This window comes from Aotus nancymaae, unplaced genomic scaffold (genome assembly GCF_030222135.1).
Source record: "Aotus nancymaae isolate 86718 unplaced genomic scaffold, 86718_ANA_hifiasm-v0.15.2.pri h1tg000011l, whole genome shotgun sequence".
Taxonomy (NCBI): domain Eukaryota; kingdom Metazoa; phylum Chordata; class Mammalia; order Primates; family Aotidae; genus Aotus; species Aotus nancymaae.
The window spans coordinates 22,194,136-22,214,522 of record NW_026988422.1 but is presented as its reverse complement, the minus strand read 5'-3'; the positions used below and the strand labels follow the sequence as shown (position 1 = coordinate 22,214,522).

The 20,387-nt window shown below is 41.3% G+C and overlaps 2 protein-coding genes across 2 annotated transcripts in view; one reads left to right on the top strand and one right to left on the bottom strand.

Moving 5' to 3' along the window:
• Positions 1–20,387, top strand: part of LOC105707733 (DNA polymerase theta-like) — an 83,064-nt gene that overhangs the window by 8,700 nt on the left and 53,977 nt on the right. Inside the window, exon 3 of the mRNA XM_064374688.1 lies at positions 13,351–15,132. The gene's annotated coding sequence lies outside the window, so the exon portion shown is untranslated. The remainder of the gene's footprint in view (positions 1–13,350; positions 15,133–20,387) is intronic.
• Positions 1,963–19,422, bottom strand: ARGFX (arginine-fifty homeobox). The gene is made up of 3 exons (XM_064374520.1): positions 19,248–19,422; positions 3,473–3,621; positions 1,963–2,517 (listed from the first exon to the last, which is right to left on the bottom strand). The coding sequence occupies exons 1-3, from the start codon at positions 19,420–19,422 to the stop codon at positions 1,963–1,965; spliced, it is 879 nt and encodes a 292-aa protein (XP_064230590.1).

Here is a 20,387-nt window from a genome sequence, read left to right as displayed (position 1 = left end):
TGCAGTGAGCCAAGATCGTACCACTGCATTCCAGCCTGGCATCAGAGCAAGATTCTGTCTGAAAAAAAAATTTTTTTTTTAATTTTTGTTAAAATTTGCCTTATATATTTTGGGTATATGTTGTTAAGTATATTCAAGTTCAGAGTTATTGTGTATTTCAAGTTAATTGTTCCCTTGTTGTTGTCTAATATACTTTCTTTCTTTCTTTCTTTCTTTTTTGAGATGGAGTTTTGCTCTTGCTGCCCAGGCTGGAGTGAAATAGCACAGTCTTGGCTTACCACAACCTCCACTTCCTGTGTTCAGGTGATTCTCCTGCCTCAACTTCCCAAGAAAATGAAATAGAGAATAGAAAAGCAATAGAGAAAAAATTATGATCAGGCTGGTCTCGAACGCCTGACCTCAGGTGATCTGCCTGCCTCAGCCTTTCAAAGTGCTGGGATTATAGGCATGAGCCACTGTGCCTGGACTAATATACTTTATTTCTAAAAAACTGTTTTGGCCAGGCGAGGTGGTTCACACCAGTAATCTCAGCCCTTTGGGAGGCTGAGGCAGGAGGATCACTTGAGCTCAGGAGTTTGAGGCCAGCCTAGGCAACATGGCAAACTCCCGTCTCCACTAAACATACAATAATTAGCCAGACATGGTGGCAGGTGCCTGTAATCCCAGCTACACGGGAGGCTGAGGTAGGAAAATTACTTCAACCCCAGTAGGTGGAGGTTGCAGGAGCTGAGATTGCACCACTGCACTCCAGCCTGGGTGACATTGCGAGACTGCCTCCAAAAAAAAAAAGAAAAAAAAATAGCCAGGTGTGGTGGTGGGCACCTGTAGTCCTAGCTACTCAAGAGGCTGAGGATCACCTGAGCCCAGGAGGTGAAGGCTTTGGTGAGCCATGATCATACCACTGCATTCCAGCCTGGGTGACAGAGTGAGACTTAGTTGCAAAAAAAAAATAAAGTGGATAACCCCCAAAACCACTGTCCTACTGTTAGAAGATCCAAGATAGCTTTGGGAGGGGAATTTTGTAGTCTCACTGGCCATGTAAGGGACTAGAAAGGCTTCTCAGGGAGAATTGTGGGGCTGATCGCATACTGCTGAGCTATATTTGGAAAACTCTTTTCACAACATTTCCATGGAAATCAAAGAGACACAGACCCAGATGTTTGGGTTAAAGCCAGACAAAGGAAAAAAAAAGTCATGTACAAGAGGCAAGACCTCTTTTTGTAAAAAAAAATTTTTAAATAAAAAAAAAAATTTTTTTGAGGCAGGGTTTCACCATGTTGGCCAGGCTGGTCTTGAACTCCTGACCTCAGGTGAACTGCCCGCCTCGGCCTCCCGGAGTGCTGGGATTACAGAAGTGAGCCACTGCACCCCTCCATTTTTCTTTCTTTTTGCTTTTTTTATTTAAAAAAAAAATTTTTTTAAGACCTCTTTTCTAGGCCAGGCGCGGTGACTCACGCCTGTAATCCTAGCACTTTGGGAGGCCGAGGTGGGTGGATCACCTGAGGTCAGGAATTCAAGACCAGCCTGGCCATCATGGTGAAACCCCATCTTTAAAAAAAAAAAAAAAAAAAAAAGGCCGGGCGTGGTGGCTCACGCCTGTAATCCCAGCACTTTGGGAGGCCGAGGCGGGTGGATCATGAGGTCAAGAGATCGAGACCATCCTGGTCAACAAGGTGAAACCCCGTCTCTACCAGAAAAAAAATACAAAAATTAGCTGGTCATGGTGGCGCACACTTGTAGTCCCAGCTACTCGGGAGGCTGAGGTAGGAGAATTGCCTGAACCCAGGAGGCGGAGGTTGCGGTGAGCCGAGATCGCGCCATTGCACTCCAGCCTGGGTAACAAGAGCGAAACTCCGTCTCAAAAAAAAAAAAAAAAAAAAAAAGACCTCTTTTCTAAATGGTCCATATTATTTATTACTACTCTGATCAGAGAAATGCAAAGGCTACCATATTGGAGGTTTTCTAGAATTTTAGGCTGTCTGTTAGACTGTAGGCTTCAAAGCCTTGGCTTGTCATACTGGGCCAGGTTTGTATGGGAGATAGGCCTACAGCTGGACCAGCAAAGATGCTAAGAGAGGAACCCTGTCCTCCTACCTGGTGCTTTGTGGGTGAGAGATACTGATACAGACAGTGGAAAGAAAAGCTGGATATCTCATTCTCATCAGGAAGATCATACAGTTCTATGACTTGGGATATGTCATAGGCATCAGAGTACAAAGCAGGAACTGATGCTACCAGCTTCTCCCACTGAGTATCTTGCATTTGGAAATCACTTGTGGGACTCTCAGTGAAGGTAGAGTTCCATGCCCAATTGGAAGGGCCTAAGGGCTGAGGTGGAAGGGAGCTGTAGAAATCTGAAACCACAGGAGAAAAAGCATAAGAAATGATAGATGTTCTCAGGAAGGTGGGCACATCCTTCTTGGATAGAAGGATCTGGTTTGGTAGCGTTGCTGATTGCTGCTGCTTCTGCTGCTGCTGCTGCTTTTTCTGTTTGAATCGCCGGTTCCTGAACCAAACCTGGGAGTGGGGGAAGAAGGGAGATGGTGGTCTGTTCTTAGAGAAGGCATTTGAGGCTTCTCCTGAATGAAAACAACCAGATTATAATCTTCATGTCCTCTCCAATTCACCATGACACTGGGTTCTGCAAGAGCAGTGATGCGCATGACTGGAGTCAATAGGAGGGACGACAAAGATCAGGTCTGGGACCCCAGGAAGGAAGAAAGGGGGCGTGTTTCAGGGTTTGTGCTAGGGGTTCAGAGACAGGGTCCTGAACTCGAGAAGAGAGGCTAGTTCAGGGATCTAGGATCTAGGGATAGGTGAAGAATATGAACTGAAGGATTTTCAAGGATTATTTTAGGAGGCCTCTACTATGAGAACTACTCCAATAAAAATGTATGGCCAGTCATGGTGGCTCATGCCTGTAATCTCAACACAGAGTCTGAGGCCAGAGGATCACTTGAGCTCAGGAGTTTCAGACCAGCCTGGGCAACATAGTGAGATCCCATCTCAAAAAGAAAAAAAGAAAAAAGTACAAGAAAAATGTTATGGGCTTAAGCAGGCTCAGAGGTTAGAGGGAGTATTGTTTGACTGTTGGTAGCATTACGAATAAACAGATTGCAGGCCTTTGCTTTGAAAAGATGCTAAGTGAGGAGTCTGTCTGGATGAGAGCCTTTCTCCTCTTTGAACTCTATAGAACAGTGTTAAAAACAAGATTTTCGGAGTTTTAATTCTAGCAACACTACTTATTATCTCTGTGGCCCAGTCACTTTGCCTCTGAACCTCATTTTTTCTCATCTTTCAAACTGCATGAAATTGAGGCCAGTGTTTGCGATGCCCCCAGTTTAGTACTGTTTCAGTAGGTACTCAATAAATAGAATATTATTGTGGGGCACGGTGGATGGTGGGGAATTTCCAGGCTGGATAGGTGAATGTGGCTTGGATGGGGGTACCAAGGACACCTCAGGGATCAGACCTTTACTGTTGACTCCGGTAGGTCGAGTTTCAAAGCTAGTTTCTCCTGACGATTTCTATCTGGGAACATGGTCTCGCTAAACAGAGCTTCTAGCTCTTCATACTGTTCGCGGGTGAATGAAGTACGTTCTTGATGCCTTCTCCATGTTGCTTCAGGGCAGAGATAAAGAAGGGGTGGTTACATTTACATTACCGATCTCTCCCCCCACCAAGAAAACAAATACCAAAAAACAAATCACCACTGTGAAATCTCCCATGCCTTTCCTCCAACTAGGCTTAGGATCCAGAAAATGCAGATTCCAAGTCTTGAGTCTGACTGGCTGAGCCCTGGGTAACCATTCTCTGTTCTCTGCTTTCTGAGATTATGTCCCTGATAGGACATCAGTTACCTCTTCAATCTTCTCTGCACTCAGTCTGTTCACTCTGGAAACTGGCTCCCTTGATTTTCAGTTTGCCCCACCTGCACTGAAAAGCTTTCTGTTTTACTTTTTTTCTCTGGTACTCAGTCTTTCTACCCTACCTAACCTCAGGAAAGTAGATAGTAGCTTCTGTCTTCTCGTATTTTCCACACTTTCGTTTTTCTAGAAACTAGGAATATTCTGTGCAACAGCTAGCCAAAATTTTTTTTTTAATTATGAAATAGAAGAAACTAGGAATAAGCCCCATGTCTTTGCACCTGAATATAACCCACTCTTCAAAATGGGTTTCCTCTCTTCATTTATTTATTCAGGAACCTAGTCCAACTTGTCTGGCAAATAGGCGCTCTCTCTCTCTCTCTCTCTCTCTCTCTCTCTCTCTCTCTCATTCTCTCTCTCTCTCATTTTTAGAGACAGGGTCTTGCTCTATTGCCCAGGCTGGAGCTGTGGCATGATCATAGTTCATTGTGACCTTGAACTCTTGGGCTCCTGCAATCCTTTGGCCTCCTCTTCCTGAGTAGCTAGGACTACAGGCACTATTACCACTCCTGGCTAATTAAAAAAAAAAAAAGACTTTTTTTTCATAGAGATGAGGTCTCCTTACATTGTTGCCCAGGCTGGTGCTGAACTCCTGGGCTCAAGTGATCCTCCTGCCTTGGCCTCCCAAAGTGTTGGGATTACAGATGTGAACCACCATGCCTGGTAGGGCTTTGTCTTTTATGGGATTTCTGAGGCTCTATTCACTACTTTGGGGAAAAGATCATAAGAAATCAAATGTGGTCAGCACGATGTGCTTACTTACACCTGTAATCCCAGCACTTCTGGGAGGCTGAGGTAAGAGGATCACATAAGTGGAGGAGTTTGAGACCAGCCTGGACAATGTAGGGAGACCCTATCTGAACGAAAAATTTAAAAATTAGCTGGGCATGGTTGCATGTGCCTGTAATCCCAACTATTCTTGAGGCTGAGGTGGGAGGATTGCTTGAGCCTGGGAGGTTGAGGCTGTAGTGAACCATGATTGTGTCACTGCACAGTCATGTGTCAGCATGGGTGACAGAGTGAGACTCTGTCTCAAAATAAAATAAAATAAAAATAAATATGTGTAGAAGTTCTCTAGCAGAACTGCAATGTGTGTGTGTGTGTGTGTGTGTGTGTGTAGAAGATTGAAGAAGTATAGTTTTTTTTTAAATGGCAATGAAAAGGAAAAGTGTTTTTTCTTAAAAAATACAATTATTGCCCAGGTGTGGTGGCTCACGCCTGTAATTGCAGCACTTTGGAAGGCTGAGACAGGTGGATCACTTGAGGCCAGGAGTTTGAGACCAGCCTGGTCAACAAAAAAAAGATGGGGTGAAACCCTATCTTTACTAAAACTATAAAAATTAGCCAGGCATAGTGGTGCATGCCTGTAATTCCAGCTACTAGGGAAGCTGAGGCAGGAGAATCACTCACTGCGGAGGCTGCAGTGAGCCAAGATCATGCCACTGCTCTCTGGCCTGAGTGACAGAGTGAGATTCCATCTCTATAAAAAAAAACAACCCACAATTATCAAAAATTTGGCCATGCACAGTGGCTCACACCTGTAATCCCAGCACTTTGGGAGGCTAAGGCAGGATAATTGCTGGAGGCCAGGAATTCAAGACCAGCCTGAGAAACATAATGAGACCCTGTCTCTATAGAAAATGTTTAAAAAATTAGCCAGGAGTGATAGCACATGCCTATGGTCCAAGCTATGGGAGGCTGAGGTGGGAGGATCACTTTCACCCAGGTCAAGGCTGTAGTGAGCTACTATCAGGTCACCACCCTCCAGTGTGGGCAACAGAAAGAGACCCTGGCTCTAGAAAAATAAATAAAATAAAAATAAAAGGAGGAAAAGTTCTCACTTGGACCTCCCTTCTTACACTTAAAAGTCCATAATACCAATACTAAAATCAGGCAAAAATAAACACTATAGATAAAACTATAGCCCAATGCCACTTAAGAACATAGATGAAAATAACCTATATAAAACATATTTAATCCCATTTTAAATGTACGTATTCCTGCCGGGCGCAGTGGCTCACGCCTGTAATCCTAGCACTTTGGGAGGCTGAGGTGGGTGGATCACCTGAGGTCAGGAGTTCAAGACCAGCCTGGCCATCATGGTGAAACCCCATCTTAAAATAAATAAATAAATAAATGTACATATTCCTAAACTTATAATATCTTATTTTTGCAGTTTATATGTATATATTTGAAATCCAATATTCTTAGAAATATTTATTTTTTTCTGCTCACATTTAATAACATTATTCTACTCAAACTGTATTTACTTTGGATAGCCATATCTTAAATATTCTGAGCCTGTTCTTTTAATTAAATAACATCGTTTTACCAGGCACATATTCTTTGTTTTCAAATAAGTAGTTTGTGATACAATATTTCTGGAATACGTCTATGGCATACTATTAATGGGAATTTTGTTCTAAGCTACAAGAAACTTATTTATATAATATTAAGATAACCACTCCCCAACCCACTCATCCTATAAAGGTGCATTTGTGATTTCCACAACCTAACTACTTACTGTAAATTGTTTAAAAACAAGAACCCGGCCGGGTGCTGTGGCTCATTGGTACTTTGGGAGGCAGAGGTGGGTGGATAATTTGAGGTAGGGAGTTCAAGACCAGCCTGGCCAATATTGCAAAACCCCATCTATACTAAAAATACAAAAATTAGCCAGGCACGGTGGCACATGCCTATAGTCTCAGCAACTTGGGAGGTTGAGGCAGGAGAATCACTTGAATTCGGGAGGTAGAGGTTTCAGTGAGCTGAGATCGTGCCAATGCATTCCAGCCTGGGCGACAGAGTAAACTCCATCTCAAAAAAAAAAAAAAAGGCTGGGCATGGTGGCTCACGCCTGTAATCCCAGCACTTTGGAGGCCGAAGTGGGTGGATCACAAGGTCAGAAGTTTAAGACCAGCCCGGCCAAGATAGTGAAACCTCATCTCTACTAGAAATACAAAAAAATTAGCCGGGCACAGTGGCAGGCACCTGTAATCCCAGCTACTCTGGAGGCTGAGGCAGAAGAATTGCTTGAATCCGGGCAGCAGAGGTTGCAGTGAGCCGAGATCGTGCCACTGCACTCCAACCTGGGCGATAGAGTGAGACTGTCTCAAAAAAATAAAAAATAAAAAAATTAGCCTGGTGTTGTGGCATGTATTTGTAATCCCAGCTGCTCAGGAGGCTGAGCTATGAGAATCACTTGAACCCAGGAGACAGAGGTTGCAGTGAGCTGAGATTACACCATTGTACTCCTGAGCAACAGAGTGAGCCTCCATCTAAAATAATAATAACAAACTTACTGTCTACTTGTGTGTATCTAAACACAACATGGACAAGTAAATTAAGTAAATCAAAACTGTATGGACGATAAAGAAAAGGAAGCAATGGTTTTTTTATGCATGCTTTAGCTTTTTACATACCTCTGAATCATTAGCTTCTGTATTTATTCAAAATGTCATCCCTTGAAATAGGACTGTAATGATTTCATGCCTAAGCTTTATATCCATGTCTTGGTGTACATAATCAGTCTTTTCTGGAAACCCCTCCCTTTTCTTTTCTTTTTTTTTTTTTTTTGGCTTTTTCAAATGAGTCTTGGAGCTGTTGGTTAGTTGTGACTTCCCACTTATCTGCCCACAAAGATGCAGAAGGAAGGCAGCAGGCATCACCCAGGCTTCAGAAGAGGAGAACCCCAAAATATTAACCAAAATTCACTGGAAAGTTCAGCAGACCATTCTGAGAAAAACATTTGAAACTGAGAGTAGTTGTGCAGACTCCAATGTGAGTGAGTGCAAAGAGTTTAAATATGTCTAAAACTGTGGAATAGTCTGGGCCCTATGATCTCATGAAACTAACAAACCAAAGTTCCTTTCCAAACAAAATGCTGCGTTAGGGAAAAAGCTATGTTTGCATTCTGCTGGAAGGGATTGCTAAGCACAAAATAAACAATACAGAACAGAAGAAAGGAAGGTTCAGATAAAAGGAGGAGGCAGATCTCTGATAACTTCAAAAAGCAACTAAAAGGTTGGGCGTGGTGGCTCATGCCTGTAAACCCAGCTACTCAGGGGCAGAGAGATTGCAGTAAGCTGAGATCCTGCTACTGCACTCCAGCCTGGGCTATAGAGTGAGACTCTGTCTCAAACAAACAAACAAACAAACAAATAAAAACACTCCAGGGTGTGGAGGCTCATGCTCATAGTCCTGCCCTGCGTTAGAGGCTTAGGTGGAAGGATTGCTTCAGCCCAGGAATTTGAGATTAGCCTCAAACACAGTGAGACTCAGTGAGTAGGGAGAAAAAAAGCCCAAAAAACCTTTTGGACAATTTAAAATCTTATAGTTGGCCAAAATATGTTTTAAAAAAGCAAAATAAAAATGCTTGTAGACAAACAAAAGATGAATCTATCACCTGTACCCTGCACTATAATATGTTAGAAGACATAATTTTTATTTGAAATTTTCTATATTAATCTAGGCACAGTGACTCACACCTATAATCCTAGAACTTTGGGAAGTCAAGGCAGGCAGATCACTTGAGGTCAGGAGTTTGAGACCAGCCTGGCCAACATGGCGAAACCCCGTATATACTAAAAACACAAAAATTAGCCGGGTGTGGTGGCACGCACCTGTAATCCCAGCTACTTGGGAGGCTGAGTCAGGAGGCTCTCTTGAACCCAGGAGGCAGAGGTTTCAGTGAGTCGAGATCATACCACTGAACTCCAGCCTGGGTGACAGACATTCTATCTTGAAAAAAATAAAATAAAATATTTAAAATAATGAAATAAGATGTAATCTTCAGCAATTATTTGTTCCAAAAAGAGAGGGACCCCACCTACTCTGAGATGGAACTGTTAGGAACAGGAACTATGTTCACTAAACTATGTGACTGGAAGCAGTGGAGAGAGGCTTTAATGAGCTTGGATTTCCAGGGCTGGCAGTTCTCATAAAATAGCAAATGAGGCCTGGGGTGGTGGCTCACACCAATAATCCCAGCACTTTGGGAGGCCAAGGTGGGTGGATCACAAGGTCAGGATTCACGTGGCTAACAGGTTCACGTGGCTAAAATGGTGAAACCCCATGTCTACTAAAACTACAAAAAATTAGCTGGGCATGGTGGCACGTGCCTGTAATCCCAGCTACTTGGGAGGCTGAGGCAGGAGAATCACTTGGACTGAGGAAGCAGAGGTTGCAGTGAGCCAAGATCACACCACTGCTCTCTAGCTTGGGCAACAGAGCAAGATTCCATCTCAAAAAAAAAAAAAAGGCAAATAAACCATCTGCAAAGTAGGTGCATCATATACACTGATAATAACTAAAGTTGACTGGTAGGTACAGGTGATTTTAATATAACTATGCTTTTTTTCTTCTCAAAGATGGGGGTTTTCCTGTATTAGCCAGGCTGGTCTGGATTCCCTGGGCTCAAGGGATCCTCTCATCTCAGCCTCCTGAGTAGCTGGGACTACAGGCACATGCCACTGCAACCAGCTCTATAACTATTCTTTAAGTTCTCTCTTTCTAATGTTTTTCATAATACACAGTTTTTAAAAATAAGGTTAAAAAGAAAAAGCAAATTGATAACACCATCACCTTGAATAAATGGTAAAGTGATTGGGAAACATGGCTGGAGGCAAAGTCAAACCTGTACCCTCAGATCCAAAGAAGTAACTATACCACTGCAACAGAAGAGTGACACACTGAACTACCTGTAATGGAAAGTATAGCATATACTGGCCCATTCTTTCCAGCGGCCTCCTGACTTTTTTTTTTTTTTGAGATGGGGTGTCACTATGTTGCCCAAGCTGGTCTCTTAATACCTGTGCTCAAGGGATCCTCCTGCCTCAGTCTTCAGAGTAGCTGGGACTAAAGGTGCACCACCGTACCTGGCTCACCAACCTCCTGATTCTATTTCAGGAAAACCCATTTCAATCAAATATGACCGACATACAAGATTTAGTCCTAGATTTAGGTGTGTTTTATTTAAACCTGGTAACTACCCTCTTGAAGAAGGACAAGTGGACTCCCTGAGAAGAGGGACAGACTACAGAGAGGGTACAGGGGAACAGTGCTCGCTGGAACTGGCTTAGTCCTGTGGTATCAAGGACACGCTGGAATCACTCATACTGATTAAAGTACGTAGCTGAGGAGTCACAAAGGATACCCTACTCATCAGAGTATTGTGGAAATAAATATCATATATTTGAAAGTATTTTCGGTCAGCTTGGCCAAAATGAAAATTAAAGAAACTATAGATCAGTTTGGTGTCAGATAAGGAAAAATAAAAAACCTGGAGGCAGGATAGACTTTGAGTTACAAATACTTCAATAATTATAAATGCAGATCTAAGTTATTTTTTAGGGTATTATGATAATGAAGATTAAATCAAGGAAACATCATGTATGGACAATTACCAATGACACCCCGGGAAAACTCACATCAATGTGGGGCACATTTCTTCCTGAAACTTAAATGTATACATGCTGTCTTCTGCAAACTTCAATCTATTTCTTATTCAATTAGCTCAAGGAGTCCATAATATGCAAGTTGCACAGTGGAAAAGTTTTAACCAGTAATCCTGATATATGTTCAATGGTAGAAATTTTGCTTTTAAAACTATGCTTTTCTAGGAATGTGACTCTGAGCCCATTACCTAAACTCTTCACCTCAGTTTCTTTTTTAAAAGTTTTTAATTTTTTAAAATACAGATGAGAGTCTTGCTATGTTGCCCAGGCTAATCTCAAACTCCTGGGGTCCAGCGATCCTCCCACCTCAGCCTCCCAAATTGCTGGAATTACAGGTGGAAGCCGCCACACCCAGCCCACCTCAGTTTCATCAAGCATAAAAGGGGAATGTTAAGGGTACCTACTTTAGCTGGGCATGGTGGCTCATGCCTCTAATCCCAGCATTTTGGGAGGCCAGGGCAAGCGGATTGCTTGAGGTCAGAAGTTTGAGACCACCCTGGCCAACATGGTGAAACCCCGTCTCTACCAAAAATACAAAAATTAGCTGGGTGTGGTGGCAGGGACCTGTAATTCCAGCTACTCAGAGGGCTGAGGCAGGAGAATCACTTGAACCCCAGGAGGCAGAGGTTGCAGTGAGCTGAGATCGCGCCACTGCACTCCAGCCTCGGTGACAGAGTGAGACCCTACCACACACACAAAAAAGAGTATCTACTTTTTAACAGGTTTTGTAAATTTATTACATTAATATATTAATGTAAGGCATTTATTCTATTGATTAATGTAAAGGCATTAATACACTAGAATAATGTGTGACACATTGTATGCACAACATACATATTTTTATAAAATTTAGTTTAGAATATGACTGAAAATGAAGTCTTTGCACTTAAAGATATAAGATATTAAACATAGGCTATATAATTTCATCACATTTCTGATAATAACTCACTGCTTATGACCCTACTGATCTTATAGTAGTTAACATCCTCTGCATATCGACTGTTAGGAAAATATTACCAATTAAAACATGTTCATGGTTTCATAGAAAACAAATTTTAAAAACTAATTCTTATTTTGCTATGTAGTGTGACATATAAAATATACTTTTCTGGCTGAGCGTGGTGGCTCATGCCTGTAATCTCAGCACTTTGGGAGGCTCAGGCTGGCGGATCACTTGAGGTCAGGAGTTCAAGACCAGCCTAGCTAACATGGTGAAACCCCATCTCTACTAAAAATACAAAAAATTAGCCAGGTGTGGTGGCACACACCTGTAATCCCAGCTACTACTCAGGAGGCTGAGGCAGGAGAATCACTTGAACCCAGGAGGCAGATGTTGCAGTGAGCTGAGACCGCGCCACTGCACTCCAACCTGGGTGAAAAAGCGAGACTCCATCTCAAAAAAAAATTATATACTTTTCTAACTCAAATTATAATTTATGAATATATACAGAGTAGACTATATATTTTCACACAAAAATGATAATTTTCCGTATAATTTTCAAAAAAACTTATGTGAAACCTATTGTAATGACTACTCAGAGAGGAGGTAGAATGGAACCGATAGAAATGGTCATCAAGAACTTTTGTTTTATCTCTATTATCTTAATTTGTTTATTATTATTTTTAAAATTAGAGACAGGATCTTGCTCTGTCTTAGGAGTTCAGGACCAGTCTGGACCACATGGTGAAATCCCATCTCTACAAAATGGGTCTAGTGGCACATACCTGTAGTCCCAGTTGCTTGGGAGGCTGAGGTGGGAGGATCACTTGAGCCTGGGAGGTTGAGGCTGCAGTGAGCCGAGACCGCGCCACCACACTCATGCTTGGATGACAGAATGAAACCTGTCTCAAAAAATAAGAAAAAAGAATGAAGAATGAGAATATAAATTTGAGTTTGGAAATAGGCACACTTCAGCCACTGGACCATCAAAATGGCTATGGTCTCAGGGAACACATATTTCCATTATTATTAGAAAATTTGGATTGGGCACTGTTGCTGACATCAGTAATTTCAGCATTTAGGGAGGCAGAGGCAGGAGGATAGCTTGAGCTCAGGAGTCAAGACTAGCCTGGACAATATAGTGAGATCCCCATTTGCCACAAAAAGGAAAAAAAAAGAGATTTGGCAAAACATAAATGTCTGTTTACATGGAGAGTCTCAGTTTTCACATTTATAAAATAAAAAAGAATAGTTTTATTTTATTGAGTCACTTTGTAGATTATGTACAATGAAACCTCATTTCCCTCTTCCTTTTCTCCTGTAATTTTTTTTTTTTTTTTGAGACAGTCTTGCTGGAATGCCCAGCCTGGAGTGCAATGGCATGATCTCAGTTCACTGCAACCTCCACTTCCCAGGTTCAAGAGATTTTTCTGCCTCAGCCTCCCAAGTAGCTGGGACTACAGGCGCATGCCACCATGATGGCTAATTTTTGTGTTTTTAGTAGAGACTGGGTTTCACTATATTGGCCAGGCTAGTCTCAAACTCCTGCCCTCAAGTGATCCACCCACCTCGGCCACCCAAAATTCTGGGATTACGGGTGTGAGCCACCACGCCCAGCCCAACCACACCTTCTTGATTGAGCCCAAGAGTGACACTCTGAAGTGATGATACCCCAGCCTCGAGAGGCCATACATGCTTCTGTGCTCACTCTCATGCCTGCCCTCTCTCTCTCACCCTCTCTCTCTCCCTCCAAGTCTGGACTAGCCTGCTAGAGCATGAGAGACTGTAGAGAAAAGAGCTCATATTCCGCAACACTGGCAATTTTAAATGAGTTTACAGCTCAACCCTCAAGCATGCAAGAGATGCTAGCCAAGATCAGAACTGCCCAGCCGGCTTGTAAATTTATAAACAATAAGAAATGCTTATTTTTTCTAAACCACTGAAATTGTATTAAACAGCCATAGCTAAATTATACGTACATTTGGTCTTCGTACATATCAATTTTCTGAACTTTCTTCTGTTCTCTCAGTTCTCACCATGTTCCTGTAGCCTGTATTTCCACATTACCATTCTGCTGGGGATTTTCTGCAAAAGTCTTAACCATGTACTGTATGAGGTGTAAAGAATAAGAATTCTGTTTGGTATGTAATATATTCTTCCACAGTCCCTAAATCTGGGGTCCCCAACCCCTGGGTTACAAACTGGTACTGGTCCACAATCTGTTACAAACTGGGCCACACAGCGGGAGGTGAGCGGTGAACAAGTCAGTGAAGCTTCATCTGTATTTACAGTCGCTCCCCATAGCTCACATTATTGTCAGAGCTCCACCTCCTGTCAGATCAGCCAGTAGCATTAGATTCTCATAGGAGCATGAATCTTATTGTGAACTGCACAGGCAAGAGGGATCTAGTTTGCATGCTTGTTATGAGAATCAAATACCCTATGATCTGTCAATGATCTGTCACTGTCTCCCATTACCCCCAGATGGGACCATCTGGTTACAGGAAAACAAACTCGGGTCTCTCACTGATTCTACATTATGGTGAGTTGTATAATTATTTCATTATATATTACCATATAATAATAGAAAGAAAATGCACAATAACTGTAATGCCCTTGAATTATCCCAAAACCACTCCCCAACCAGTCTGTGGAAAAATTGTCTTCCACAAAACCGGTCCCTGGTGACAAAAAGGTTGGAGACTGCTGCCCTGAATGCTCTGGAAAGAGCTTTTAATACCTTTCAGTAAATACATATATTTTATGAGATGGGGTCTCACTATATTGCCCAGGCTCAAGTGATCCTCCCACCTTGGCCTCCCAAAGTGCTGGGATTACAGGTGTGAGCCACCATGCCTGGCCCCTTTCAGTAAATATCTATTCAGCACCCACTGCATGCATGCTGCCATGCTAAGTTCACTAGCAGATGAAAGGGTGAGTATGAAACAGCATGATGGGATAGCACAAGGCATCAGTGTTTAGGTACTGGATAACTTTATACTACTAAAAAAAAAAAAAGAATTTGTATGTTCTTCTCTCCCAGAGCAATGCAAAGTTGTTTTGTTTTTAAGGAAGCCAAATGGGCTAGAATATAGGTAACATGTGGAGCACTTTGGCATAGGTGCCAAAAAATCTAATTTAGCACTAGGATAGAGAATAGAAAGAAAAAAAACCATGAGCATAGATGGAAAGATGACATTTCCAGTCAGTAGAAACAGAAAAAGTGACCATTAATGTACGAGAAAATTTGGCTGGATGTAGTGGTTCACGCCTGTAATCCAAGGACTTTGGAGGCCAAGGCGGGCGGATCACCTGAGGTAGGGAGTTCAAGACCAGCCTGACCAACACGGTGAAACCCCGTCTTTAAAAAAAAAAAAAAAAAAAAAAGTACAAGAAAATTAAAATTTTTAATTCACAACATTGAAAAGCAATTACGGATGGATTTGAAAGCTAATTTTTGAAGTTTATATTAAAATAATAAAAGAAAAAATCTTTTAACATAAAATAAAATGCATCCTAATAGAGAAAATATTGCAACATATATGAATGAGAAAAGAAAAATATTTGTATTTTACAAGGAATTTGAACAAAATAAGAAAAACTAATTCCATCATAACATTGGATCAATGGTATGAAAAAGAAATGTCTAGAGGACAGAGTATAAATTATTTTATTTTAATTTTTTTGAGATGATGTCTCACTCTGTTGCCCAGGCTAGAGTGCAGTGGTGTGATCTCGGTTTACTGCAACATCCGCCTCCTGGGTTCAAGCAATTCTCCTGCCTCAGCCTCCTGAGTAACTGGGATTACAGGTGCGTGCCACTATACCAGGCTAATTTTTAATACTTTTGGTAGAGACAGGGTTTCATTATGTTGGCCGAGCTGGTCTCGAATTCCTGACCTCATGATCTGCCTGCCTTAGCCTCCTAAAAATAATTTTTTAAATGGTGAAAAATGCTCTTCACTAGTCATTTATAATATGTAAATTAATTCAATAATCAATTAATTTTTTTCCCAAAAAACTGTCAAAAATTTTCAATATTAACCATCACAGAAAAAAAAAAAAAAAGCAGAAGACTGGCAAAAATCTTTAGTTATAAATCAAGACTTATTAGTAAAGTAGGGAATGTATGTCCTAATTTATTTATTTATTTATTTATTTATTTATTTTTTTTTTGAGACGGAGTTTCGCTCTTGTTACCCAGGATGGAATGCAATGGCGCGATCTCAGCTCACCGCAACCTCTGCCTCCTGGGTTCAGGCAATTCTCCTGCCTCAGCCTCCCGAGTAGCTAGGATTACAGGCACGCACCACCGTGCCCAGCTAATTTTTTGTATTTTTAGTAGAGACGGGGTTTCACCATGTTGACCGGGATGGTCTCGATCTCATGACCTCATGATCCACCCGCCTCGGCCTCCCAAAGTGCTGGGATTACAGGCGTGAGCCACCGCGCCCGGCATGTCCTAATTTATTATTAGTGGGAATGTAAATTGGTACAGGATTTGAGAGGAATGTAACATCTTTCATTTTAATATACTTCATACCATGTAGCCCAGAATACTTATAGAAGAATTTTAAATGATCAATAGGAGACTGATTCTACCATCTTAACCATTTGCTAGCATACGGTTCAGTAGTGTTAAATACATTTACACTTTTGTGTATGTAATCTCCAGAACTCTTTTCATTCTGCACAACTGAAACTCTATACCCATTGAACAACTCTCATTTCCCCTCTCCCCCGACTTCTTCCTCCTCCTCCTCTTCCTCTTCTTCTTCTTCTTTATGTATATATATAGAGAGAGATGGGGTTTCACCATGTTGGCCAGGCTGGTCTCAAAACTCCTGACCTCAGGTGATCTGTCCACCTCTGCCTCCCAAAGTGATGGGATTACAGGCATGGGTCACTGAGCCTGGCTTCTTTCTTATTTTTCTTTCTTCTTTTTTTGAGATGAGATCTCCCTGTGTTGTCTGGGCTGGAGTATAGTGACATGATCATAGCTCACTGTAATCCAAAACTCCTGGGCTCAAGCAATCCTCCCACCTCGTCCTCCCTAGTAGCTAGGACTACAGATGTGCACCAGCATGCTTGGATAATATTTTTTCTTTTTTTTTTTTTTAAGACAAAGTTTTGCTTTTTTCACTCAGGCTGGAGTGAAGTGGTGTGATCTTGGCTCACTGCAACCTTTGCCTCCTGGTTTCAAACAATTCTCCTAACTCAGCCTCCTGAGTAGCTGGGATTATAGGCACCTGCCATTACGCCTGGCTAATTTTTGTATTTTTAGTAGAGATGGGGTTTCACCATGTTGGTCAGGCTGGTCTCAAACTCTTGACCTCAGGTGGTCCACCTGCCTTGGCCTCCCAGAGTGCTAGGATTACACGTGAGCCACCACACCTGGCCAATTTTTTTTTATTTTGTAGAGATGGAGTCTCACTATGTAGCCCAGGCTGGTCTCAAACTCCTGCCTTGGCCTCCCCATGTGTTGGGATTATAGGTGTGAACCACCATGCCCAGCATAGACCCTGCTTCTGATTTTTTTGGGTATATACCCCTAAGTGAAATTGCTGGATCATATGGTAATTGTTTTTAATTTCAGAGGTACCACCTTAGTGTTTTTCATAGTGGCAGCACCATTTTACATTCCTGCAAGAATTCCAATTTCTCCCCATCCTCACCGACACTTGTTATTTTCTGTTCCTTTGATAGTTGTCATTCTAATGTGTGTGAAGTAGTATCTCATTTTGGTTTTGATTTTCTTTCCCCTAATTATTAAGGTTGCTAAGCATCTTTTGTGGATTTGTCCATTTGTATATCTTCTTAGGAGAAATATCTATTCAAGTCCTTTGCCCATTTTTAGACTTTTTTATTGTTGTTGAATTCTAGTTTTGTATATATTGTAGCTATTAACCCCTTATCAGATAAATGATTTGCAAACATTTTCTCCCACTCCATAGCTTGCCATTTCACTTTTTTTTTTTTTTTTGGAGACAGAGTCTTGCTCTGTTGCCCAAACTGAGTGCAGTGGCATGATCTTGGCACACTGCAGCCTCCACCTCCCAGGTTCAAGTGATTCTTCCACCTTAGCCTCCCAAGTAGCTGGGATTACAGGTGCCTGCCACCACACCTGGCTAATTTTTGTATTTGTAGTAAAGATGGGGTTTCACCATGTTAGCCAGCCTGGCTTTGAACTCTTGACCTCAGGCGATCCACCCACCTTGGCCTCCAAAGTGCTGGGATTATAGGTGTGAGCCACCATGCCCAGCCCATTTCACTTTTTGATTGTGTCCTTTTTTCATACAATTTTTTTTTTTTTTAGAGGTAGGGTTTCACCATGTTGGTCAGACTGGTTTTAAACTCCTGACTTCGGGTGATCCACCAACCTCGGCTTCCCAAAGTGCTGGGATTATAGGGGTGAGCCACCACGCCCTGCCCAATCATACAAGTTTTTTTTTTCTTTTCATATAGTCTAATTTATCTATTTTTATTTTGTTGCCTGTCCTTTTGGTGTCATATCCAAGAAATCATTGCTAAATCAAATGTCATAAAGCTTTTCCCCTATGTTTTTTCTAAGAGTTTTACAGTTTTATCTTTTGTGTTTAGGACTTGATCCGTTTTAATTTTCGTATATGGTAAGGATCCAGCATCATTCTTTTGCATGTGGATATTCAGTTTTCCAAACACCTTTTTGTTGTAGAGACTGTCCTCTCCCAATTGAATGGCCTTAGCACCCTTGTTGACTATATGTGCAAGGATGTATTTCTGGACTTGTTTTTTTTCCATTGGTTTATATATCTGTGTTTATGCCAGCACCACACTCTTTGATTAATTTGTAATAAATGTTGAGGTTGGTAATAGGAGGCCTCCAACTTTGTGCATCTGTTCATCTTTTTCAACAGTATTTTGGCTATTTGGGATTCCTTGAGACTTTATAGAAATTTTTGCATAGAGTTTAAAAATTTCCACAAAAAGCACCATTGGGATTTTTATAGGGATTGCATTAAATCTGTAAATTAGGCAGGGCGTGGTGGCTCATGCTTATAATCCCAGCACTTTGGGAGGCTGAGACGTGTCGATCACCTGAGGTTGGGAGTTCGAGACCAGCCTGACCAACATGGTGAAACCCCTGTCTGTTAAAAAAAAAAAAAAAAAATCTGTAAATTGCTTAGGTGATACTGACATATTAATAATATTAAGTCTTCCCATTTATGCACATGGAGTGTCTTTTCATGTGTCTTAATTTATTTCAGCAACATTTTATAGTTTTCAATGGACAAGTCTTTCAAGTCCTTGGTTAAGTTTATTTCTTAGTACCTTATTATTTTTGATGCTATTGTAAATGGAGTTATTCTTATAATGTTCTTTTCTAATTATTTATTATTAGTGTATAGAAACACCATTGATTTTTATACAGTTTTATATATTTTTAAAGGCAGACATTGTATGCAAACAATGTTTGGAAAATCTCCAGGGTACAATATCAAATAACACATACATATTTCAGAACAATTCACTAAGATTCACCTTATGTAAATAAATCTCTTCATACATGTGTTCACTACTACTCTGAATAATGAACTTCTTTTTTTTTTTCATTTTCCTACCATACTGGGCCACAATATACTTGCCCTGGAAAAGGAGATTTCTCAATTTCTATCTCTCTATGCTTCAGAAATTCTCTCCTAGAAAAACATTCTCACTTGCTCTGTGTATTGTATTCTTAGCTTATCTTTCATAATTTGAATCATTCATGGGCCAAAGGCCCATTCAATTTGAAATGTATTTCTCCTTTTATGATGGGAAGACTTTTTGAATAGATTTTTAAAAAATATCAATAGCTGCCTTAAAACAAATTCAAAATGCAATCACAGGGCTGCATGAGAAGGGAGCAGTGGAAAGGGAAAGAGGAGAAAGAAGGATGATACTCACTGGGACTATGAGGATGATACTCCCAGTGAGTATCATCCTTCTTTTTTCTCTTTCTGGATCCTGTGGTGGTATCACCTTTGTGCTGATATCTAGCGGGATCCTGTGGTGATATCACCTTAATGCTGGAATCATTCCTGTTGATGGAAGGGTCTTGCTGGGGATTCTCTGGGGCCATTCTGTTCATCATGGTTTTTGAAATCTGAGATGGAAGGCCTATGAGATAGGGAATGCTGATGAGGAATTCATTTGCTGGATAGCAATGTTTCAAGGAGCCTGGGCTTGCTGTATGACCTCTGGCAAGTGAGGTTAACCCCCAATTCCTCTACCTCAGCTGGAAAATGATTCATATGTTATATTATAGAGAAATACTCTAGCTGTACCTGTCAAAAATGAAACTTTAGAAATAACAGAAGAAATCATGTGTCAATATCTTTGTGACTCAGAGTAGAGGATTATCTCTTTGATGAGATTGTTGAAGTGCAATCTGTACATGAAAAGATAGAGATCAAATGCCACAGATTTCTTATCAGAAAAAAAGACAGTTCTTTTCTTTCAGCACTTCAAAGATTTTGTTCCACTGTCAACTTAGATTCTTATATAGACCACTTGCCATCACCCCCAATCAACTCAGATTCCATATCCAGGGAAAATATCTTTCAGGAAAGAAGGTGAAATGAAGACATTCTCAGAACAATGAGAATCTGTGAACAGTAGTTCTGTTCTATGGAGTATTAAAGTTCTTCCTAAGAGGAAAAATTGGAACTTCAATAAAAACCACACATGTGGTAAATATCTGGTTACATGTAATAGGTCTTACAATTTTTTTTTTGAGATGGAGTCTCGCTCTTGTTGCCCAGGCTGGAGTGCAATGGTACGATCTGGACTCACCACAACCTCTGCCTCCAGAGTCAAGCGATTCTCCTGCCTCAGCCTCCCAAGTAGCTGGGATTACAGGCATGTACCACCACACCCAGCTAATTTTTGGAGTTTTTAGTAGAGATGGGGTTTCTTCATGTTGGTCAGGCTGGTCTTGAACTCCTGACCTCAGGTAATCCACCCACCTCAGCCTCCCAAAGTGCTGGGATTACAGGCGTGAGCCACCATGCCTGGCCAGGTCTTAAATTTTTAAAAGTTATTCGG